The sequence below is a fragment of the Nanorana parkeri genome, unplaced genomic scaffold (assembly GCF_000935625.1).
Source record: "Nanorana parkeri isolate BGI_ZX_2015 unplaced genomic scaffold, ASM93562v1 scaffold509, whole genome shotgun sequence".
NCBI lineage: Eukaryota > Metazoa > Chordata > Amphibia > Anura > Dicroglossidae > Nanorana > Nanorana parkeri.
Window position 1 is genome coordinate 845,707 of NW_017306777.1, and position 26,521 is coordinate 872,227.

General features: G+C 40.4%; 1 protein-coding gene across 1 annotated transcript in view; it reads left to right on the forward strand.

The window, feature by feature from the left end:
* Positions 1-26,521, forward strand: part of LIMK1 (LIM domain kinase 1) — a 95,019-nt gene that overhangs the window by 45,431 nt on the left and 23,067 nt on the right. Inside the window, exons 3-5 of the mRNA XM_018561241.1 lie at positions 15,250-15,388; positions 18,403-18,512; positions 19,441-19,611. Of these exons, the coding sequence (XP_018416743.1) occupies positions 15,250-15,388; positions 18,403-18,512; positions 19,441-19,611 (420 nt within the window). The remainder of the gene's footprint in view (positions 1-15,249; positions 15,389-18,402; positions 18,513-19,440; positions 19,612-26,521) is intronic.

Genomic DNA, 26,521 nt, shown 5'->3' on the forward strand with positions numbered 1-26,521 from the left:
TGCGAAAACGACGATTTCGCCCATTACGCCGCACATGTTACATATCGTCGCGAACGTCGGAATGAGAGCAATAGTTCTAGGGCCATCAATCACTGATAACACTAAACTGATGAGCTGTAAAAGCTTTTAAAGCGCCGCCTATGGTCAGTTTTGGGTATGGTAGTTTTTTTGCGATTTCGCGCGCAATTTTAAAGCTTGACATGTTTGGTGTCTATTTACCTGACGTGACCCGATCTTTTATATTTTACCAAAAATATGGGTAATAATCATTGTTTCCTAACATAATGAAAAAAAATTACTTTTTTTTCACAAAAATTTCAATAATTGTTACTTAATATAGTAAAAAATAAAAACCCCAGTGGTGATTAAACACCACCAAAATAAAGCTCTATCTGTCCCCAAAAAATGGTACAAAATTCATTTCAGTACAGCGCTGCATGATGGAATAAACGTCAGTCAAAGTACTGCAGTGCTGAACACTGAAAAATGGCCTGGCCAGGGAGGGGGTCTAAACACCATGTCTTGAAGTGGTTAATGTCACTTTAAGTAAAACTGGAGCTGTTTAAAAAGGGCTAGCATTGTGCTTTAGATTTCAAATTGCTAATTATAAATGTGAATTTCGGATGTTTTTGCATGAGCACCTTCATATTTCTTCATCCTACCTTCAGGAAAAAGACTGAAAGAAGGAATGTTTCAGATGAATGAGACCGAACAGTTCAGATGAAGGAGACTGTAACATTGTATCACTGCAAGCTAATTCTGTCTAATCAAATAATACTTTCTCCATCCTTTAAAATCATCTGCTCTACTCAGACTGGTAGAGTAGATTTGAGGGGAAAACCACTGTTTGGATGGCCAAGGGCTAGGCTATGGCCTACCAAAGATAGAGTAGGTGTGGCATATAATTTTGTCTTTTTCAAGTCTGACTGGTTGCAGGATGTCACATAATAATGTACAATTTGATACCCATGTACGGAACTATGACAGAGGGCCTTCACATGATAATGTAATCATGCAGGTGCTTCAAATCAAAAAGGTTTGCTGCAAATTTGTTAATAAATATGTAGCAGTCATCATTTGCGCCAGATAAGTGCCTAATGAATACTACACTTGTACTGAAAATTTCCCCCATTTTCTTATCTGAAAAATGGGGAATACTTTTTGCTTACTTATTTTTAAAGGGGTCTGCCACTTTCTGAAAGAAAGTAGAAGATACATGCCTCTCCCTGTCTGCCTCACATTAATTGACGTCTTTCCATTTCAAATATCATCTAATCAGATGCATAACTAGCACTGTTAAGCAGCTCTAAGGGTAACACCACACAGAGCTGTTCAGTTTTCTTCATAATAAGAAAGTATGATCCAGCAATGGGACCACCAAAGGAAAAAAGAATAGCACCAACTTAGTGGCCTTTCTAAGAAAACATCTGATTGATGTAGTGTGTGTGCGTGTGTGTTGGGAAAGGAGGTGATTGTTAGGTAAGAGTGCTGCCCAGATTTCCAGCAAAGGAGCATGATGAGGGCAAAATCCCTTTAAAGCAGAACTCCGGGCAAAAGTGTTCTTAAGCCTTGAAGTGGGGGCTCGTTTTTGTCTAGGTGCTAGTATGTCCCTTGGCATCCTCACATCCTATACAGGTGATGACTCAAGAATCCTTAGACCGCTGCAGCAGAGGGGGAGAGAGGCTCCAGGGATCGGTCTAAGAGCAAGCCAGTGAGTATAACTTTTTTTTTTAGCACCTAGACAAAAATGAGTGGGATAGCCCCACTGCAAGGGTTAAGAACACTTTTGCCTGGAGTTCTATTTCTCAGTGCAGCAGTATTATACAAATAGCATTCTGGGTGTTATTTGTCTTGAGCTATAAACAGCTTCCCACCCTAGAAAAGTATTCTTCCATGGGGATGACCCAAACATGTGGTACCACTTTTGGGTCATTAACGAAGGAGCGGGAGGCAGGAGTACAGTAATTAACCATCCAGTTCGATTCTGCATCCTAGGTTTGCAGACAAAGGCAATTGCTATCAGCTGTTTTCCCCCCTTTTGTGGCCTTTCAGATGACTTTATTGCACTGTCCAATGTTTCCCACATTGACTGCTAATAAATTCTCATCTTGTTTCATTTATTTGCTACAAATGTTTCATCAGTGTGCAAATATAGTTCCAGTATCTCAGAATGCCAAGCTTTAAAGTGGTGGTTTAGGACTCTGGTTTAAAGACCAATTTTATTTTAATGGCATAATATCATTGTGAAAGTCTCATTATGACTGTACAGCCTCTAGAATCTGTTGATAGGGTGGGCTCCTCCTACATTTCCTCCTGCAAGCAGTCTTTTAGTATGTCTTCTAAGTGAAAGGGATGACAATTCAACAGTTTAGTGGAGCATTGTGTGCCTGAAAAAATGCAGAGTTGTATTTTCACATGAGCTCTGGTATCACCTTATACAGTAAACTCCCAGTTATCGGCACCCATGGGGATGGGTAGATGCCAGATAACTGCCCCATTTATCTGCTGGGTAGATTCTCCTATTGGCTATTTCAAATTGCCATAGCCAAGAGCAGGCTGGCTATTGCACACGCCCATTGTTTACATTCACCTACCAGCTGCCGAGTCTAGCTGTCAGCGGCAGCAAGATGAAAACAGAGAATTTTGTTAGCAACTGAATAAATTTACTTGCTAACATTGCTAACAAATTTTTTTAGTGTGTGCGTGTCTGTCAAGCAACTTGCAAAACAAATTGACATATGTCCTCGGTTTGTTTTTTCTGGTTGCTTGAGAGTTCTGGTTGCTTGAATGCCAGATAATGGGGAGTTTACTGTATATATAAAAGAGAAGGGAGTGCTTCTGCAGAATCTGCCGGGGTCTAAAGTCAGTATTGTATGGGATTGGAAATGTCACTGTATTATAGTATCTTCATTTTTAATAATACCATCTCTGGTAATTTCCTCAAAGGTTTAAATATTTATCCAGTCCTAACATACATAAGTTAAAAAAACTATCTGTTCCTGCAGGGAGATTTCCATTTTCTATGTGTGCTGGTGGTAATTGTCATCGAAACAACAGGGATGATGAAAAAAATCTTCAATGGGGACACTTCTTTCAGTGAGAACTATCTCAAAAGGGATTTTCCTCACTTTGGAGAGTTTTCTTCTGACTTCCTGCTTTGTATGGAACAGGAAATAAAAAAGGTCTCCCCATTAGGAAACAAAAAGTTTTTTTAAAAACCTGACAGGGGTTTTTAACCATTCCCCCGTCTCTTTGTCCAAAACTAAACAAATTTGGCTTTAGTTATACTAAATCTGTTCCCGGACTATACAACATAAAATATTTGCATATTCTGAACAAGCAGTGGCGTTTGAGTTGGTAGGGGTAGCAGCGAAAGCTTTATAACCACTACTAGCGGATTTATGTAAATACACGTCATCCGCTAGAAGTGGTTATACCAAGAACACAGCTGTGAAACGTTTGTACGGTGTGGCGCTGTGTGTCCCCCCTCCAGGATCGCCAGCGGCTTCCCCGGGATCCGCTGTCCTCCGTGCAGAACCGGCACGGCCGGTCTCCCCTGACAGATCGGAAAGAGATCAGCAGGCTTCTAGCCGCTGATCTCTCCTTCGTGTCACTGTGTACATTCTCCGGCTCTTAGAGCCAGGAGAAGAAGCTGGTGAAGCAGATCTGTGTGTGTCTGCGTGCAAAAACAAATTGTGCCACACATGTTACATTTAGCCACAATTTTTGTGTGAGCAATAATTCTAGGTCCATCAATCACTGTTAACACTTAACTGATCAGCAGTAAAAGATTTTAAAATGTCGCCTATGGGAAATTTGGGGTACACAATTTAAAGCTTGACATGTTTGGTATCTATTCACCCGACTTGACCCCATCTTTTATATTTTACCAAGAATTGGGTATTATGTTCTGTTTCTGTGCACTAAATTTCATTTAAGTGTGTTTTATAATTAAAATACTCACTTGATAAGCATTTGCGCAAATACCGTTCAACATAAAAAATTGCCACTAGCATTTTTTTTTATTCTGTAGGGCCTCTGCTTTCAGAAAATATTTAATTGTTGGGGGATTTATGCTGTTTCCTAGCCAAAAATTAATATTTTATCATGTGTGCAAATATTAAGAAAATTGCTCCGGACAGCAAGTGGTTAAATAAAAGGTACATGAACACTTTGGCGGGATGTTGGACATAATGAAAGATTTCTTTCAAAGGATGTTTAAAATGATCAGTAAACTTCCATAAACAGGTAATTCTGGCCAAAAAAATAAGTACAGTAACTTGTAGCCATTGTCTGGAATTAACAGGGTTTGTGTAGACGGGCTTCGAGCTTGGGTTGATGGCATCAGTGTGACATCAGTTCAGACGCTTCTGAGATCATTCAGAATTCATTGACAGGTGCACTTGACCTGCAGTTAACCTCTTTCTGATTTGTATTTGGCCTACGTTAAGTGAGTTTTGCAAGCCCATAGACTTTTGAAGGAAGGCAAAAGCCATTTAAAGGGAACAAAAGCCCATCGACTTTAAGTACCCCATTAATCACGTCCTTCTGATAATAATAGTTTCCTGGCTATGTCAAGACTTTTGAGTCCCAGACCCAAAATAAGCTTGCAGCAAGTTAATCCTATCTTTAGCCCAGCTCAGTGATTTAGAAACTATTAAAGGGAACTAACATTTTCAGAAAGAAAGTTTAGTTCCTTGACAGGTATCCTGTAATGAAGTTACACAAGTACAAATGGATTCTGTTTACTTTCTGTGAGTACTGCTGTCATAGTTTGTGTTGTGAAGCATAGATGTTTTTTGTGAAGTGAGTTGATGTGCATTTTGATGCTTCTCCTTGCATGTATTTTTGTATGCTCATGCCTGAGAAGAATTAAAATTAATCTGTCAGCTGGTCATATAATGTGCCTTGTTGCTAAACACAGTAACACTTTTCTACTACACCATTAAAGGAGAACTTTGGGGTAAGTGTTTTTCCCCATAGTTCTCCTAAGGGTCACGGGAGGACACAAACTAGCGTCCTCCCGTGACCCAAAGCTCAGTATACCGCGAGCTACAGCTCGCGGTATACTGAGACCGCCTCAACCTGGACGGATCCTGACATTACTGTCGAGATCCACCCAGCTGCGTGATTGACAGCTGGCTCTGCCTATCTAGATGCATAGCACCCTGTACCCGTCCGGTCCGCCAGTCAGTGCTGGAAGATCGGAGTGGGGAATCCCTGCAAGGAGCCGTGTGTGACAGTCACGGCTCTCTGCAGGGACATGATCAAGAAGTGAGCGAGCGGCGGTATGTGTTCGCTCATTTCCCGATCTTTTGAGCCGACGTGTGACAGTTTCATTGTCACACGTCGGCTCGAACTATGAGGTTGACTGAAAATCACTCACCTCAAAGTTCTCCTTTAATTCACTGGCCCCCAAAACACATTGATGCAGTAAAATTTGCTCAGGCTGTTCCTTAAAGCACTGCATAGCAGAGATATGAGCAGGCCTAATGGATTTATACAACAATCCTGTGTTTAAAGTGACACTAAACTCAGGAGTTAAACTTTTAAAATACATTCAAGTACCTTAGCTATTAACAAAAATATATGTTATTTGTGTATCACTCACCTGTAGATCCACAAATCATCTCTGATTTTATGCTAACACTGTCCTTCCTGCTGGGGGGTGGCTACTTTTCTTCCCCATTTTTTGTTAATAGTTATTGTACTTGTATGTATTATTATGGTTTAACTTCTGAGTTAAGTGTCCGTTTAATTCAGCTACTTCTGGGAACTGCCTAGATGTTAATGCATGCTACTAATAATGGTTATAAATATTTCTAGCATAGGGGTGGGTGGTATGGCCGTTTTAAGATAAAGGAACATGAGATACGCCATGGAATTACTGAACAGGAAGTCAACTGTGGGTTAGAAATGATCACTGCCCACTACCTCCTTCGATTACCTAAGAGAAGTTCTTGAATTATTTGCTTGTTTGCACACTAACGTTATTAACACTTTAAAGGACAGTTGTACTTGTTTATCACTACTCATGAATGGCCCAACTTTGCGCAAAACAGTGTAAATACACATGGTACTTAAAATGTTCTATTGCTGTGTCCAGCGCTGGGCCTAATTACCACTTTTAAATAAAGGAAGTCTGGTGCATGCTTTATCAGCAGACAGGAAATGCTATAGAAGATAATAGTAATCTCTGGCATGGTGGGCATGGTTAAACCAATCGGAAGCCGATTAATCGATGATTGAAAAAGTTGACAACTTTTTCAATAATCGATTATAATCGATTATGTCGATTAGTTGTTGCAGCCCTAAAAAGATGGGTGTATCTAAAATACATGGCTTATTGTTGCAAACCATTTAACATCTTCCAACATCAGCTTTCTATGTGGCTCTCAGTATATCTCAGAGCCACAAAAGAAGCTTGTGCTGGAAGACTTTCCTCTGACAGATGTAGTTGCAGGTCTGAACGTCTGTAGCTATATATTGGCCAGCTAGTCAATGACTGCAGATTACTCTCCGATTGTTGTCTGAAATCTTGACTCAGGGTCACCAGCCCAATATGTGTTATTAGTATTGACCCAGGGAAGCAAATGCTCCCCATCCCAGTCCTCACCTGCCCTGTCAACTCCTTGGTGCATGCACCAAGCACATCCAATAGCTTTTAAGGAAATTCCTCCTCCGTAGGCAGCACATGCACCAGACCTGCATCATTAAATTGGTGAAGTGCTGGAAGGAGCAGCGGAAGCAAAGTTCTGGCAACATATTAGGTACTCTCCACAATTGCACCTTTTTAAACAGATGTTCTTGAAGTCTAGTAATATTTTTAGCAATAAATGTATGCATAAAATTCCAAGTAGCTTCAGCGGCATAGCACAAGCATGATATCAGCTGTCGAACACAACAAAGAGGTGCTGACAGACTGGCCTGTGTGTGGGATTAGGAGTTATGTGTGAAATATTTCTCAATGCCACACAAAGCCATGTGCTGGGTCAGTAGAGCTTTACATGTATCAGGGGACTGAAGCTCTAAATCCCTTTTAGGCTTGACGTTGACACACTTTCACTCTGTTATATTGGTCTCTTAATTCAATATATATATTGCATCCAGAGTGCCTACTGGTGGTCCTTGTCTTGGGACATTTTAAAAGGAGCAATCACGTTTACTTCCTTATTAATAATTGGGGAATATTCTGCAAAACAATGGTGACTTTGTCACCTGTTTAATACATTTTTTTTTAAAAGAGAGAGCGAGCAGATGCAAATATGTTTTACTCTACTACACAACTACAGAGAAAACCAGACAAACCACTTCCTGTTCATAATATGCAATATCACTTCTTGTTTATGGAGAGTCTTTTATTTCACTAAGCAAAGGTTACACAGGATTAACTCTTTGTCTGCATTATGATAGTGTATGGTGTATTTTTGTTTATACCTGGGCATTCTTCAATGATTTCCTTTTTCCTTCTTTTTTAGTTTACATGGTAGTCATAGGTTTGTGTGTATACATAGGTATCACCTATATATTTACTTTTTTTGCTACTATGTATATCTAACTTGGCACTCCAGAAAACTGTTATCCTTAGAGCTTCATCGCGCTAAACACACTGGAAGGAAGAATTATGTGAAATTGGGATGTTAATGTGTTTTGAATGACCCCATTCAGTAGTTTAAAATATAAGAGGCAACTACAAAATGCGGCTTGAGCCCAGGGGAATAAGGTGATGTTGTATGTGTCCCATATGGGTCCTCATAGGCTAGGGCTAGCCTGCAGATTTGCTGAAGGGAGATTTAACTCCTTGTGCCCGCCATCCTATTAGAAGCACATTGATTTCAGTATGATGCAAAAGGGAATTTGTTTTTGTAGGAATGTATCATCACAAGATACATTGACACATATTATTTGTTTTTATGCAAACACAAATGAATCATTCACTGATACTTGCATTGTAACTGCTAATAGGAGTGTGTGCACAACGTTTCACTTGCTAGATTTGCAGAGTGCAATATTGTCCATGTTAAGACACATGAGCTGGTAGAATGCACATGGAGAGCTACAGACTGCTGTAATGCAAGTTCCCATGGTTACTTATGGTTGGCCAGCGCGGTCTCGGCATGAACCAGGACAATGGGATGACACTGCTGTCTCTTAAAGGCACAGTGTTTCTCTGTGTCAATAGAATAATTATTTCATTTTCTGAGTCAGCATGGTAACTTTTGCTTCTGTCATTAAAGACTAACTGAAATATCAAAATTATTATTTTGGTAGAAAATAATTTAAAGCTATTAAGTACTTTGTTTTATTTAATACCATAGTGGAGGATACAATGATCTGAGATACAGTAATCTGAGAGGTTTCTGATTAGTTGCTATGGGTCAGGCTGGTCATAGGTGGGAGAATTGTCCTCTGAGGATCACAGTATAATTTGGTGCTCAAATGCTAAGCAGAAGCAGTACATTCGTAGTTAAAGTGTCGCTATACTTGAATTTTAACCTGAATTCCTGGGCAAATAAAAAGAATAAGCTATAACCTAGCTGTAACTTACTGTATGGGTATAAGTTTGCTTGCCGTCCGCCCATTGTAAAATTACAGACGGACAGCGGATGCTTCCCGGTGGGTGGACGTACATTTACGTGATTTACTTCCTGGTTGCACACGCCCCCCTAGCGGGCAAGCGCAAACAGGACCCCGACGGGAATCTAACAGCCGTTACCAGCTGTTATATACAAGCGTTGTATGACTGTGCAATGCGGAGGCCCCCGTCTGCTGCCACACTCCCTCCTCACCCGTCGCTGCCGGTTATCCCGGGCTCGCAGGAGGGACAGCGGAGGACCGGCACAGTATATTACACCACTTCCTCCTTTAGCTGTCATTTCTTATTTCTCTGGCGTAGCCCTAGCCTTAGAGACCCCTGATGTCTCTATAAAGAGGACCTGTCAGTGTATATTGGCTATCAGATAGGGGGCTGGTTATCCACCTATGTGATAGCAATCAAACTAAGTGTAAAAAAAAAAGTAAAAAAAAAACATTTAAAAAATCACCCAAAATTTTTTTTAAGACCCCCGCCCCCACGTGCACACACTTATAAACGTAAATACGCATCGTGTGTGCCTACATGCGAAAACAACAACACACATACTACATTACCCCGAACGTGCTGTGCCCATAGAATTGAATGAAATGTCACTTGTGACATTCAATAAAGTTCTACCAAAAAAAAAGAATCAGAAAAAGTCTGATTATAGCAGCCTATTGAAACATAACCCTGGGGTTTACTAAGCTAAATAGTTCCAATTTATACTATACACTCAATTGAGTAACTTAGAGGAGGAACTCACCCCCTCCCTGCATATTTAACAGAATTTCTGAAGGCAAATAGCTTTTTTTGTGGTCTCTTATAATGCTCTGCAAATCCATCATCATGTGTGAACCCTGTATGAAATGTACACTTCCAACATAAAAATTGTATACATAGTTAAATATTAACAAGCTGAGAAAGTTGACCCCAAACCATTATTTCCTTTTTAACAGATTAACAGGCCTTTTGACAGATTATCAAAAGGCCTCCTTTACTGTATTTTGCATATGTCAGAATTACTGAGCACCCTGTAGGGTAAACTTGCATGCTTGCAATGAAAATAAACTTTATTGAAAGATCAGAAAACAAATATTGCTGGCTGTCATGATGATATAAAAAAATTGGGGGAGACCCTGTGTCAGGGACACAGAGTGAGGGAGATTTCTACAATACAAGGTAAACGTTTTAAAAGCTGTGTACTACAGCTTCTGACATATGCAAAATACAGTAAAGGAGGCCTTTTGATATATATATTGTTCATGGAAGATGTGCTGTGTGTTTTGAAGTGAGATGTACTTTTTTTAATGGATGGTTTAACAGTACTTGAGGCATTGAGATACATTTAGGGAGCACATTTTACCTACTTAGTGGTTGAGTAATTCATCTGGGCATTGTTATAGTACACCTGTCCATCACACTCCTTTTTCCTAGTAATCTGGGAATACATGTGCTGGTGATGTTGGAGCACCCTCCTCACTACAGCACATGCAGAAACCCTTATATAAAAAAAGGCAATACTAATATGTTTCTTGCAGCCTTAACGGAGAACTATGGGGTAAGTGTTTTTCCCCATGGTTCTCCTAAGAGTCACGGGAGAACATAAACTAGCGTCCTCCCGTGACCCAAATCTCAGTATATTGCGAGCTACAGCTCGTGGTATACTGAGACCGCCGCATTCGGGACGGATCCCGACATTACTGTCGAGATCCACCCAGCTGCGTGAGTGACAGCTGGCTCTGCCTATCCAGAGGCAGAGCCAGCTGTACCCGCCCCCTCTCTGTTCCTCCAGTCAGCGCTGGAGGTTCGGAGAGGGGGGAATCCCTGCAGGGAGCGGTGAGTGACAGTCACGGCTCTGCAGGGACATGATCGAGAAGTGAGCGAGCGACGGTATGTGTTCGCTCACTTCCCGATCTATTGAGCCGACGTGTGATAGTTTCATTATCAAACGTCGGCTCGAACTATGAAAGTCACTCACCTCATAGTTCTCCTTTAAAATGTAGTTTGTGATTGTGTAGGAAGCAGAGAGATTGGAGGCTAAAAGCATAGGCTTCAGTATATACACCACATTTGCTCTTCTACTGCAAAGTAGTCTGTGTTTTCTTTGACTACAGATTAAGGTACAGTTACTGAAATGTCTAATTTTAGTCCGGCAACAGAGTGCTAGAGTGCATTAGTAGCTGAGTGATTGGTATCACTCGCTGCATGTAATCATCCTTTAACCCTTTTGCCTTTCCCATTTTGCGCATGCATGCCAATATTTATTTTTATCTTGTTTTTAAAAAAATCTGGATGTATTCCTAAATGTAAAGAATATTGCTGGATATTGAGTTCTCAGGGCTAGTTCACACCAAGCGCGTTCCAGGAGCCGGACAGAGCAGTTGCAGAACGGATCAAAACTGCGTCCAATGTATTCCAATGGTATTTTGGGCTCTAGTTCACACCTCAGTGTTCAGTTCCAGAGCATGTAAAAAAACTGCAGCAAGCCCTATTTGTCCTGCTCTGGAACGCATGCAAATGCATCAACAATTCATGCAAACACCCTGGAACGCACTGAAAGCCCATTTTAGGCTGGAAAAAAAATGCAGCAAAACATACTGCACTGCGTGTGCAGAAACTCATGCAGATCTGGTCTGCATTTGGTGTGAACAAGCTCTCATAGGTTGATTAAGCATCAGAGATAGTTGATCCAGGGAATATACGATTGCCTTATGGGATAAGGAAGGAATTTTTTCCCCTGTTGGAGCAAATTGAACAATGCTTTGAAGGGGGTTTTTTTGCCTTTCTCTGGATCAACAGGGGGTAATTGTGGGTATAGTGTTCTGTTTAGGCTTTTCTGGGTTTTTTTCATATCTCTATAGGTTGAACTCGATGGACATGTGTCTTTTTTTCAACCTGACTAACTATGTAACTTGAAAACATACAAAACCCCAAAATATTATATATTTTCTGAAACCAGAGGACCCATAGAAGACATTAGCACAACAGTTTATCAAATCTATAGTTTCAGTAAAAATATAATTAAATTGCACACAACCACAAAAAAACTTTACAGCTCATCCGTTTAAAGTTAACCATCATTTTTTCCTCTCACTCTTTCATGTTTGACAATACCTAATATGTATTGTTTAATCACCACGTACATATACCCTACATGTGCGTTTCTATCCATATGTGCGGGGAGGGGAGTTTAAACGTTTTATTTGATTTATTAAACTTTATTTTTCTACTTTTTTTCACTTAACTTTCTTAATATCACAAGGGGGCTGAACCCCCCACCCCCTATGTGACAGTAATATTTGGTGACAGGTCCTCTTTATGGAGACATTAGGGGTCTATTATATCCCTAATGTTTCCGCTGTACTTCATTCTAACTGATTAAATACAGACTGTACTCAAACAGCTGTTTTTCTGGCCCATTGGCCAGGATCTTACAGTTCTGAATCCTGACAGCTCTAAGCTTTTCTAGGTTCATACAACACAGAAGAAATCGAGAAACGGATGCTTCTTGCCTCTCTTCAGTTATCAATCCTGAAATTTAATGCAGGCCTCTACGGATCCCAGGTGAGCATGGGAAAACCGCGGCTTGGGTGGTGGCGGAGTACTGCAGTATTACTGGCATATAGAAGTGATCAGGTGACTGTAAAGCCACCTGAATCCCTTCTATTACAGACCCTGAAGACTGATCTGTAAAATGTAAACACATTTTATTTAAATCTCGATCCTGCCACACAGCAGTGTCTGCAGAATGGATAATGTATATACAGAGTGCAGAAATCCAGTGTAAGCTGTATGTATACCCAACATTTATTTTTAGTTTTGTATAGGGTAGGATGGGGTAAAAACCCCTGGCAGTTTATTTTTTGCTGTCTGTGTCCTGTTGAGGACATTTCCCCTCATGTCATGGAGACGGAACAGGAAGTGAGAAGAAATCTGCGCAATGTGAGGTAAAATCCCCTCTTACACAGATGTCCACAGGACAGGGGTGTCACTATTGGAAGATTTCCGATATGTTTCTGTTGTGATAACATTTAAGAGCTGCCATCATTTTCTTCTCTACGACAAAAGCCAAGTAGAGAAGTTATCTCCCCACTGTTACACAAACCACAAAAATCTAATAATAAAGTTTTGTCTGTACGTACACTTTTATGAGGAAATGTTAGGTTTGAAATTCAAAAATATATGAAGCTGCAATGTACATCTTAGATACTGTATAACCTGGTGCCCAAGGCTGAATTCTTCCAGCCTTTTCTTATAGAGAGTACTTATGAACTTCTATCAGTGGAGGCTCTAAGTGGATGTATAAATGACTTAACAGTCTCCTAGGTATAAGTCTTTATTCACACTTGTGCAGTTTAGGTGTATAGCAGGTCTGGTGGATTGGAAAAAGTCCTGGTTGCTGCATTTTTTGTGTGGTTTAAATTGGAACATAAATTAATCTACATCGGTAACAATGAAAATGCATGTCAAAGGCTCAAAAAATGCACAACATACTGCACCCGCAAAACTTGTAGTCTACAAAGAATATTGTCCATTTATAAGATCAGCCCCGTTATAACCATTATAGAGAATCCATCAGAAGAGTGTGATTGAAAAAGTTGACAACTTTTTCAATAATCGATTATAATCGATTATGTCGATTAGTTGTTGCAGCCCTAGATAGAATCACTTGACTTTGTAATGGCTTAGTGGGACTTGGGTTTCAGATCGGGATACATTATATAACCACTGAACCCCTTAGGATATATCAGTGCCCAGCATATGATTCAGCTTCCCAGTAACCTACCCTATTATCTTTTAGCAGTTAACTCTTTTAATTGAGCTTTGTTGAGTTCATCATTGTACTGCCCACTGCTGTTCCAGGTCTCTATTTGCTCCTCTGTGCTTGAATTGCGTATTTCTTAATTCAAAGAAATATATTGCACAGTGCTTAGTTTTTTGGGATCATTTCATGACTTCACAATCTCTCCACTAGGGCAGGTCTTTTTATTTATTTTTATTTGTTTACCAGTTTAAATATTTTTAATTATTAGAGTCTAAACAATTATGTGTGACTTTCGAGGACAGTTATACCCTATTGCATATCTATATTGTATATATACATGACAATGGGCTCTTGGTTTGGCACAGATAAACTAACTTGAAGCACAGCAGAGGTAAAAAGCCTTTTTTGGCTGTTTGTAGTCTGACAGCTCTTCATTCGGCCCTGTTGTGGGCAGCATTACACTGGAACAGTGTGACATACGGAAGGCGCCATCTAGTGTCTGGTATAGGGAACTGCACTAAATCACGTATCAGTACTCAGTAGAGCTTTTTTGCATTTTTATAAATTTTTACTATAAGTAGACATGAATATGGCGATTATGATTTTTGTTATATCCTGTGGGTAAGGTACATTTTATATGGGAAAGTCCAAGACTATATATATTTTTGTTCTGCAGGTCCTGTAAATTAGCACCCATTCACACCATTGCGTTGTGGTGCATTGTGTTTAAAACATTTTGCACTAATGCGCGTTTTGTTGAACATTAAATTGCATTTGGTAGAGGCAGTCCATTAATGTAACACAAAAGAATACACATAAAAGTGCATGCACCATTTTTAGCAGAACATCACAAATTATGGTAGTGTGTGTTGCACTGCTACACACTTGTGTTGTGTTTTTGAACGAGCATTGGGGCACCGTTCAAAATGATATGCACTGCAGTCCACCAAAGTGCATTGCTGCATATTACTGCAATGCAGTAGGGTTTTTCTAGGCTTAAGGAAACCTGTCCGCATAGAAATATATTGGTTGCTATTGGCTCCTGTCTAAATCTACCCATGTATGTATGTGAGATAGATTGTAAGCTGCGTAAGGGCAGGGACTGCTGTGAAGTATGTACAGTGCTGTGTGAAATGTCAGTATTGTATAAAGTACCTGTAAGAAATATAATAAATTGCTAAACTGGTCTTTCAAAAATGCTAGTTGTTTAACTGTTGTATTGATGCCTAGTCTTTGAGACCTTCTTTGTCTGTGACTCAGAAGTATTAAGTCCGACACAACCAGCCGCCTCTGTAATGACAAGTGTGCTTTAAAATACAGTAAAAATTACATTGGTAACAATATCTATCTATCTATCTATCTATCTATCTATCTATCTATCTATCTATCTATCTAGTCTTTTTTTTAAAAACTATTTTAATAAAGCATTCTAAAAGTGAAGGTGAAAATGTCATTAAACATGTAGATCCTCTGCCATGGTTACAAGAACATTTCTTTTCTATACTCAATTTATGGTTACAAAATACCCAAGCATCAACAGTTACAATATTATAACATTTGTTTCAAGGGATGCACTTTGTATTTAATAACCTAGCTTCATATGTATTACAGACCACGTTTTTTTGTAGAAGTAAATGTAGGTTGTTGCTATGTGCACACCAGCAGCATGGATACGAAGATGCATCTGTAAAGATATGCCTGTTTTTTCTCATTGTTAGTGGCCAGGATATTTCCTCTTTCTGTGTCCTTAGGACTGTGGTATACATTTTTACCACACTTGTGCTATTACTTGTCTGTTGTGGTATAGCCATGGAAAATTACAATTTTTGTTTATTTAGAAAATTGTTCTTGTTAAAAGAAGTACATCACATTTGCTTTGAATAGTGATCTCATTCTTTGTTTACAGATGCAGTGACTGTGGTGTGTCTTTGTCCCATCGGTACTATGAAAAGGATGGAAGGCTTTTCTGTAAAAAGCACTACTGGGCACGGTTTGGTGGCATGTGTCAGGGATGCTCAGAGCATATCACTAAAGGACTAGTTATGGTACGTATATAAATAATAAAAGCAACTGCTTTCTCTCTCCCAGGTCTTATACATATGTACTTGTTGTTTCTTTATTGTGCGTCAGGCATTCCCTACAATAAAGGTTAAAAAGTGGCTTCACTGCTGCAGAGAGCAAGTTTTTAATCAAGGGAATGGAGGCGGGGGAATAGTTGGAAGGAGAACCTTAATGAACATTCATTTTTTCTTCCAAATGCTGCAATCAGGACCACAAAGGCATACACATGTAGATGATTATTCACTCTGCCAATTTAAAACTGGATTTTGCATTTTTATTGGAAGTGACCCAAGAGCATAAAGCCACAAGGGTCTCAACAGAAATTCAGAAGACTCATTAATACAGTGTCAGTGTCAAATACATGCAAATCTCTTTTAGAAACTATGGTTCTCTTATCAGCCTTGTGTTCTCTTTTTTAATATGAAGGCCTATATGAGACAAAAATAATGCATTTTCTCAAGACAATGTGAAGTATGTTACAGCTTGTTAGAAAATGTAAATACATGTCTGCTAATGCCAGTGCAGGGGAAAACTGGGCTGAGGGCGGCAGGAGGCATGCTCCCCTGGGCCAGGGCTAATAAAATATATTGGGCTTGGGGGCCCTGAGGGGAGATACTTTACCATTTAGACATGGTTTAGAGCGGGACCAACATTCAGTGACACATGTTGGGCATTATATAGCTACCTGCTCCCTGTTCTGACCTGTGGTCACTGCACCTGACAGAATTTTCTAGGAGAAACTTGTTTTTGCGACTTTGAGATATCTTGGGACTTATTCCTGAGAGCTGCAAAGGAAGCTAATGTGGAAATGTGTGTCACAATAAACCACGTCTTTTAGGGTGCATTTGCATGGGCACTCTGAGATTCTTGCAACAAGAACCTACAGATTTCTGCCACAGGAATGCCAGGTATCACTATTCAGATGATGCCGCTATACCCATTGAAGTAAATGTCAGGATGACAGCAGCTGCATCTGTCACCAGTAGTCCGCATGTAATCATATATGGTATGATTACATGTGTTTTGGGATAGATGATTGGCCCTGGATGCATCTATCCTGCGCCCAGAGACAATCATCTATCCCAAACCACATGTAATAGCACCCTATACAATGCCCACCAATTGACGAGGTAACATGGCACACTTTGTGTGGTACCCTTTTTTTTTTTTTTCTTTTAGCCCAAAGAAATCGGTTACTACCATGAAAGAGCTAGTCGGTTTTGTCTGCCCCCAAGGTCAAAGATACATGTGCTAGTGGCACCTAAATCAGCTTCACCTGTCAGTTTTTCAGGCTGATCTGATAGGAAGCCCAATGATAGTCTATGGGCAGCCAGATCTAAATGGATGGGTGCCTGTTTACATCCCGGTCCCTCTGGTCCGAAAAAAAAAATCTGAGTTTCGTTTTGACAGACCTGATATTGACGGATCGTGCGTAATATGATGTAAACAAACCCATCTGTTTACATCTGATTCCCCATAGATCAACATGGGTCCAGCAATTTCAGTCTTTTCCTTCATCACAAGATGGAGGAAAACACTAGAAGGGCGTGGATGTCACAACGATGACATCCATTCTGATCAGCAGGGGATCCCGTTAGGGCTGCAACAACTAATCGACTAAGTTGATCATTATTGATGATAGACAACGTTGTCGACGTTTTCCATTTTCAATTCGTTAACTTTCGATTAGTTGGCCTGCTCGCGGCTCCCCGCAGGCCGAATGCCGCACGCTACTTATCCTCGCCGCACAGCACTTCTCCTCCCCGCCTCATATGGACTCGCCGCTGCCCACCCATCCATGATCGGCACGATGAAGCAAGGAGGAGCAGGTGTGGGGGGAAGGCAGCTGCCGACAGACAGGCCCACAATCTCAGGGAGACTTCTCAGGTAAGCCTGCACTCCCCCCCCCCCCCCCCCCCCATGGTGCTCTATAATGTATTGCTGGGAATGTGGGATTTGTATTCCTCTATAGCTGATGGTACATTGTGCTGTATATTATAAAGCGCAATGTACCATCAGATATAGAGGAATCTAAAATCCCAGAAATACATTATGCACTGTATGTATAATGTATTTCTGGGATTTGTTGTATTCCTATATAGCTGCTGGTATTCTGCATTGCACCGTTGTATAATATACTATTGCTGGGATTTGATGTATTACTATATAGCTGCTGGTATTCTGCATTGCGCTGTATAATCATTACACAGCTCAATGCAGAATACCACCGGCTATAGAGGACTACACATCCCTGCAATAATAAGTTATACAGTGCAATACAGAATACAATCAGCTATAGAGCAATACAACAAATCCCAGCAATAGTGTTTATAGTTATCAAAACAAATAGTTAAGTCAACATAGTTAAGTCAACAATAGTACATTAGACAGCAGCGCAATGCAGAATACCACCACCTATAGAGGACTACAAATCCCAGCAACAGTACATTATACTATAATGTATTATTGCGTGGATTTGTTGTATTCCTCTATAGCTGGTCGTATTCTGCATTGCACTGCTGTATAATGTACTATTGCTGGGATTTGTTGTATTCCTCTATAGCTGATGGTATTCTGCATTGCACTGTATAATGTATTATTGCGGGGATTTGTTGTATTCCTCTATAGCTGGTGTTATTCTGTATTGCACCGCTGTATAATGTACTATATTGCACACCACACTTTTTTTTCACTTCCTCCGCTCCAAGCTTGCTCCCATGATGGACTACAATCTCAATACAAACTAGTAGTCCATCACTGGAGCCTTTTTCTATTTATTTTTTTAATCCGATTAATCGAACATAATAATCGGCTAACTAATCGATTTGGAAAATAATCGTCATCTGCAGCCCTAGATCCCATCCTGATCGGACCTTGTGAAAGGGGCCCTACAAACATCTGTTAGAAAGAATACATTATTTAGAAATGTTAAAGATGGCCTCAAACACTGATGCTTCTTGTGCAGTATTTTCATCCAATCATATTTTTGCTTTCACAGGTAGCGGGAGAGCACAAGTATCACCCAGAATGCTTCTTGTGTTCACGATGTGCCTCGTTCATTGGTGATGGAGAGACATATGCTCTGGTGGAGAGATCCAAGTTGTACTGGTAAGACAGAAGAGACTATTTTATGTGGGCTAAAGACAACATCCTGCACTGGCCTTACATGTATCTTTGTTGTACATGGACAGAATATCCAGTCTGGATAAGTTGGGAAACAAAATAAACCAAAAGTGTCTCCACTTTTGCATACGCAGACGCAGCATTGTCTTGTTAAATCAGAAGATCTTTTATTTGTAATTTTCATAGTAAATTTTAAAAAAGAGTTTTCCAAAGAACACTTTTAGGTGCTGTTGGAGCCCTGCAAATGATTCTTTTATTCCATAAATTGTGTAAAGTAGTCAAGTTATAGCAAAGCAATGAAAGGAAAGCCTGAAATACAAAACTGTTTATCAAACTGGCATGCAGCTTGTTAGAATTCATCATTGCATATGAACAGCATAACCACTGTCTAGTAGTATTTGATACAATGAGATAGCATAACTTATTATAGTTAGGGGCCCAAAAAGACCTGATATAGCTTAATAATATTAAGTGAAGCATTGCCTTCTTAAAACAGAAGGTATTCACTTTCACATGTCATTTAATGTAAAGTTAAAAAAATAAAACAAAGCGTTTTTTTTTTTCATTTAAATCTGAACTTGGGAAAACAGACTGCACTGCAGTCGAGCAAGATTAGATGGTCTAGGCCTCGCCTCAGTCTGGAGTTTGGATATTGATTGATCAGACACACAGATGAGATCATCTCTCTGAACTCTCCTCCTTTCAGGAAGCTCCCCATGTTAAGCTCGGCACTTGCATTAAAATCTTTTTGTACAATTGCTACACGATCTCCTTTAGATTAACAGCTACGTAGCATGAAGACCTATCTGAACAATGCAATTTTACTAGTAAAATTAGTTACTTAGCAGGTTTTTTTCATGGTACAACTTTGAGGAAGAAACATAACAATATGCGTTTGTTTTGTTTGTCACAGTGGATCATGCTACTATCAAATCTCATTGACTCCAGTGATTGACTCTCCAGTCTCTCGGTCACCCCATACAGTGACTCTGGTATCTCTTCCTGCATTAGATGGCAAGCGTGGGCTTTCTGTTTCCATCACTCCATCGTGTGCTGAGCACTCTCACACTGTGCGAGTCCTTGAGTAAGTACTTCCTGTTTTCTTTAATGGACACTTTTCATGACAGACCTCTCTATGAACTCTTCAAACAGGGACAATTCAATTTGTGTACTGGTCATCTAACACACACATACAACTGGCTCATCTGCCAACATATGATGCCAATTCAGCCAAGATAAACTTGAGGAGAAAGTAACAAATTCAGGTAAAATCGGTAAGTGAACTGCTAAGACCATTTAGGAAATATTGCAAGTCAGAAAGTCAAGGTAAAGTGTATCTAAAGTCAACATATTTTTTTTCTTTATGTCTTTCATAGAGTATTAAAGGGTTAAAAACTCTGTCTGTGTCTATTCTGATTCATCCTCTCTAGGTGTCCTGTTGATCACTGTCACTAACGCAGAAAGTAATCGACAATCCAAAATCTTACAGTTGTTATTGAAACAGGAATAGAGGGGAAATCTTGTTAATGGGACACCTATTCCAGTGACAGCTGTCAATCACTTCCTATTGTTTCTCTAGGATAGGAAGTAAACGGAAATCTCCCCAACAGTTGTTAAAGCTCATCTCCAGACACATTCTCACCCCCAGTAATGAATCACTTTGATTATTACAATTAATAACTAAAAGCCCTTTTTACTCAACTGAATCCACAGACACGCAGTGACACGCCAACCCCAAATCTTCTATCTTCCGGACTGTAGAGGGGGAATGTCCTCCTTTGGGAGCTCACATCACTGCTTTTGTGACATGGGTACTTCCCATTGCCGTTGTTTATCCAGCGGTGGGGTCCGCCAAGGCTTTAGAATACTACAGCACCATAATGCCGTCACCACCAGGGGTGTAAACATAAATCGATAAGCAGCAGGCCCAGTCTCCAGGGCTGAATTACACTTATATTAGGGGCACTGCAGAAAGTCATGTGGTGGGTAGCGATGGCCAGAAGGGCCACATTTGCCCGGAGGTAGGCTTTAACTATTCCCTGCTCTGTGCAAAACGAAAAAAAAACATGCTTTACATATACTTTAGATATTTACATTTAATTTAAGTTTTGTATAATCCTATACAGCTACTCTCAAGCGAATTCTAATTAACACCATAATGAGAGATTTTCATATAATGCTTCACTCTTAAGCTCTCATGTGTGCAGTTATGCATTTTTGTAGTCTCAGATTCTGGGCCATTTAGAAGATGTACAGTAGAAGCTGTCAACCAGGGATGTTTTAATAAAATAGGAAAATGGTAATCTGCCACAATACCACCAGTACAAGGGAGGCCTACAAAAGATTTGCATGTACTGGCACTTGACTTATGGGATTGCAAAGGAGCTCACATTTCAGCCACCATGTCCTCTAGAAAGCCATTTATTTCTAGAAATGTATTATATCAAATTCCTTTGGTCAGATTAAATAGTACATTTATAAAAACATATATTGGCATTGGTCTTAAATCTAATCTCTGAAACTCTACCTATTTACTTAACTCAACTGTAAGGGAACAATTTTTTTAAATACCGGACAAAAGAATGAATATCCGATCCACACAGCAGTTAGTTTGTGTCCCCTGAGTTAGTTCAAAGTCTGCCTTTTAAAGATTTAGTTCCAGTTAATTTATCAAAGTATATCAAATTTGGGCTGTACAGACTTGTGTCCCCACGCAGGGGGCTAATATGTTTCCAAGGAGAGTACAGACTGTGATATAACAAAAGATATACATAACAGCATACTAACGAGAGATGAATTGGAAATGAGCCTACATATTTTCCAGCCAGTTAACACTAAACTATAATTTCTGACACAACAATTGAGATATAGCATTTGTGGTTAAAGTACAGGGGATAATAGAACCCAGAAATGGGTCCAAGCATCTTCTCCTAATATCAGAGAGAATCTGGCAGACGCTGAATATCATTCTATCCATCCAAAGTCGCCAGGTTGTTTCCAAAGTTTCCATAAAATCTTTGTTAAAAGCATCACAGTTTTCATAGATCATTATTATGTCAGTCTGGATTATAACAGGACCATCAGGCATGATTGGACATCTCTGTGCTTGTACAGAGTGTTAAGGAAATTTAAAGTGGAATGTGAGTTTTTATTGTTATTTGTGTGTATGTTGGGAAAATTTGGCCCCTCACTTAAAGTGAAGGGAGTTTTCCAACCAGGGGCACATATACACGTAGAAACCCTATTAAGAATTTTTTTTTTGTAAATTCTTTATTTAAGATGGTATTTTTCCATATACAAAAACGGTTTTTCCAAAGGGGTGTCCAAATATGTAGTACATACATGTCATCAATTGCTCAAAATATACATCCATCATGGACAGGTAGGGAAAACATAACGGGTAAAACACATATGGAACAATGGAAAAGTAGGTGTCGCGGCCTAGACCCGGATGGTGGCATAGGGGCGTGAATGCGAGACCTCTACTGTCGGACCTCGTAGTATGTAAGGATCCAGGGTAGTTATCCGGTCAGGAGCGGGGGAGCCGAGGCCCACAGGAGGGTCAGGTCGCGGCACTACCTCAGAGGTCTGTAGGGGGGTATGAAATCGGGTGAAATGGGGGAAAGGGTAGAGGGGGAGAAAAGAGGGGTTGTGAGATCAGGAGGGGAACAAGGGGAGAGGGGGACCAGGGCGCTGGTTGGACAGGTGAAGCAGAGGGAGAGGATCAATAGGGGGATTCAGTTTGGTAAGTCATGACCCAGAGTCCAGGCGCAGGGCATTATACGCTGGAGAGCGGAGAAACTCAATTCAGTAAAACCAGGTCTTGCCGAACTTGTCTGATGTATTATGGAGCGAGCTGGTGAGGTCTTCCATAAGGTATATGTCATTTATCCTATCAAGCCATTGGGGTATATTGGGCGGTATGGGGTCTTTCCATCGAGCCGGTATGCACGCTCGGGCTGCATTAACCAGGTGGCGCACGACAGATCGTTTGTATGTCTTGGTCGGTATGTCATTATGATGCAGGAGGAAGAAGGCCGGGTCTCGAGGGACCGGGAGGTCAGTGAACTTTTGGGTGATGGTTCGCACTTGGTCCCAAAATGTGGTGAGCAAAGGGCATGACCAGAATATATGTAGAATGTCCGCAGAGGGGGCGCTGCAACGCCAGCAGACATCTGGAGTCTGGGGGTACATGGAATGCAGTATTTGAGGTGTCCTGTACCACCTAGTGACCAGTTTGTATCCGGTCTCCTGGTACTTATTGCTGATGGAGGATTGGTAAGATAATGTGAGAAGTTTCGAACGTTCTCCCGGAGCAAACTGGATCCCCAGATCCTCCTCCCACCTTGTGAGGAACCACAGGTTGTCAGGCGTGCTGCCGCAGAGCAGGAGTTTGTAGCAGAAGGACAGGGTATGTCGGGCCGGGCCTTCTCGGGAGCATTCAGCTTCAAACGGGGACAATGGTCTGGAGAGTTGGGCCGGGGGGAAGGGATTTCAAGAAGTGGAATAGTTGCATAGTTCGCCACGGATCCAGGGGCTGAGAGGTGAGGTCGGGAGCCGAGGCAAACGAAGTGGGCCATGAGGAACCACTAAGAAAATGGTGAGCCCTGGCTCTACTGGGGGCTCCTAGTTTGAGGAGACGTTTGTCATCTATCCCCGGGGGGAAGGCTGGGAGAAACCCTATTAAGAATTTATCCTTTTCTATCTCTACTAACTAAAAAGTGCTTTTATTGCTATGGTTCTGTTCACTTCCTATATAGTCACCAGAGCAGAGAATCAAAAAAAAATCTTCTCAAAAGGGTCAATGGAAATCGCAGAATCTAAGATATGTTTTAGCCCTTCCCTATTCTATTTATACCAATAAAGGATTTCAATTACGTGTACACAACAGGTTAAAAATAACTGCACCAATTATCTGGTGAATCAGTATACAAGATCACCAAACAGAATACAACCAAACTGCCTTTGGGTGGATGACTATGTATATTACCTTCAGTATTATATGTGCCCTGAGGAAAATATTTATAAGTCAGAATTCATGTGAAGAGTGTGGTCTAGTATGTCACAGTTATTTCTGTGAATTGTAGCTGTCACTGTGGTTGAGTGTTCCGAGAGATACAGATGGCAGAATTCCAAACTATGAGTGATAACTAGTTTCCTCATTCTTATTTAGTTCTGCTTCTCACTTATTTATGGGGGCTGTGGAAGTATGGAAACTTTTAACCAAAAAATCTGTTATCTAGAACAATTCCTCAACCTATATTCAGTCACAGCACCCTTTAAAAGTATGCAAATTCTCAAAGCACCCCAGTCTAAAATGTAAAAAATCTAAACGTTAAAAAAATTGTGTGGCCCCCTAAAATTTTTATACCAGATAGGGGTCTAGTATGGATTTTAATTATGGGGGGAATGCAAAAATAGAAAAATCAGGAGCCCCACTTCACATGAGAATTCCTCCTTTCACATTAGAATCTCCCCTTTCACATCAGAGCCCCCTACTTTCTCATCAGTGTTACCACCTCATACTAGGAGCCCCCCTTCACACCAGAGCCTACTCCTTTCACATCAGAGTGTCCCCTTCACATCACAAGCCCCCTTCACATCTGAGCCCACCTATCATATCAGTTTCCCCTTCGCATCAAGAGCTCCCCTTCACACAGATGCCTGCCGGCCGCATGGGAAAGCATGGCACTGTACAAAAATTTTGAGGCACCCTTGAAGAAGGTAGAAGGCACCCCAGGGTACCTCGGCACACTGGTTGAGAAAGGCTGATCTAGATTATGAAATTAAGTGACTGTGTGCAAAGTTTATTCTTCTTTCTCAGCCAATCAAATTGCAGATTTTTGTCATCCAGATCATGAAAAATATGAAAACCGATTGGTTTCCATGAGTCACATTGTATTTAGCCAGTGCACTTTGCACTTCCTAATACATAAACCTAAATGTGTTTCAATGGATTGTGGTTTGCTTACATGCCTCATCTCAGCTCTCCTCTTCCGCTGATCTTTTTTTCCCCAAAAGTACTGTTACAAAAACTTCTTGGTCCAATTGTCCTGTCATTTCCTCTGCCTAGTGGTCAGAATTTTTATTTCAGATTTTAGATCTATGGGTCTTACACTTGCAGCATCCACAGAAAGAGAACTAGGGCCGGAATTTGAAAATGCCTGGTCCCGGACTAGGGTCAAATGGCAGACCAGTAGAAGTGGATCCTGAGATGAGTGACATCTTTACAGCAGACTTCCCTCACCTTTCTTCTTTCTAATGCACTGATCAAAGTTTCTTTTGAGTAAAATTTGTGAGTACGCCTGCCATCGGAGCAGTCAAAGGGGAGCATTGTGATGTTTCTTGCCTGTCTACAAGCCTCTGTAATGGCATCACTACAAAACAATCCTTCAGAGGATGAAAGTGGTGCCATCTCTTTAATTGCAATGTGATATGCTTGTTCTTTTGCCTGATTAAATAGGATTTCAAGCTGACCTGTGGGCAGGACTACAGCCTCTTGCTAATTATACTGTGCTGTGTAGCTTTACTTCTTGAGAAATGCATTGTTCTGGATATGTTTCTTCATAGACTACAGTAAGGGTTAAACAGGGGAGTTAATCATTTCTTTCTGAATGATCAGCATGGATAATTAGATTGCATCAGGGGTGTGCATAATTAGAGTGGCTTGAGGAATCACAGGCTCAATATTAAGCATTTCCAAAACACCCCTTTAACAACAACCAGGAGATTATACACAAGGGTGCTCTGAAACACTCAAGCAGTGATAGTATGAAAAACAAAATTCCTTGGCAGGGCCCAGCTTGTACCTTTATGGGTGAGTGCCATAGACTTCAGAGTATCTTTTCATGTTGAATATGTTCTGAATATTAGATCCTTACCATAGTCTGAATCATAGATGCATACCAATACTGTACATTTTTAATTAACAGAAATAATAAACAAATGTAAAAAACCTATGGAATGTGACTAAACAATCAGGTAGTATGTTTGCATGCTCAGGGGTTGCCATGTGTTCTATATATGTTATTCTCAAATGATCTTGATCAAATTATCAATTGGATACAAAGTCTAACTGGACAGTGATAACAAAGAGCTGATGTGGATAGTCAGACAGATGAGGTAATTAATGAAGAAATTCTGGTCAGGCTCAACAATGAGCAATACATTAGGTATTCTTGTCAAACTAAAAATGTTTCCAGATCATTAAGCTGGCTTCATAAAATGCTTGGCCAATCTTCTGCAACTCACACAAGAATCAGTTTCAAATGATTATTAGAATACTTATATTTGCACGGTTGTTATTCATTTGGTTTTCTTTTGCATCATACATATATTTGCATTAAACAGGATTATGTTGCATAATTCAAAGGTGTTTGATGTTGATGTTGAAAAAGGTACAGAATTATAACAGAGGAACACTAAGGCCATTTAAAGACATAGTTCTGAATAATTGTGAAAATTGGAGGAGGGAGGAGAGGGGGCCAGAAGGAGGGGAGTAACTTGATTTGCTGTGTCTGTGTGTTTGTGGAGCCACACACAGCTTACTAGCACACACAAGGGTGACTGCATAGCACTCTGCTTGAGAAAGGAGTCACTCTAAAATAGTAAGTAAGGGCCAGTGCTCAGGGGACCAGCTGATTCTGCAGGAAACTAAAATGTTTAAACATATAAAATTAGTATACATTGTAAGTGATTTGAAAAAGCTCAAAATCCTTGTGACTTTAATATCACTTTAAATCAAGTCACAATAGCACAATATCTCTCAAATAGAATTTAAGAAACAAGGACATATGGAAGCTACGCTCATGGTGCTGAACAGTGGGCACAGCTTAAAGGGGTTAGTTAAATAAAGTCTAAGGTTACCTGTATATTATACTGCCCCCCCCCAAATATTCCTCCATCACCAGTCCCTTTCACATGCATCCATCAGCAATCCTTCTGTTCTCTAATGTGCAGCTCCTGCATCTGATGCATCCCTTTTTTTTCAGTGC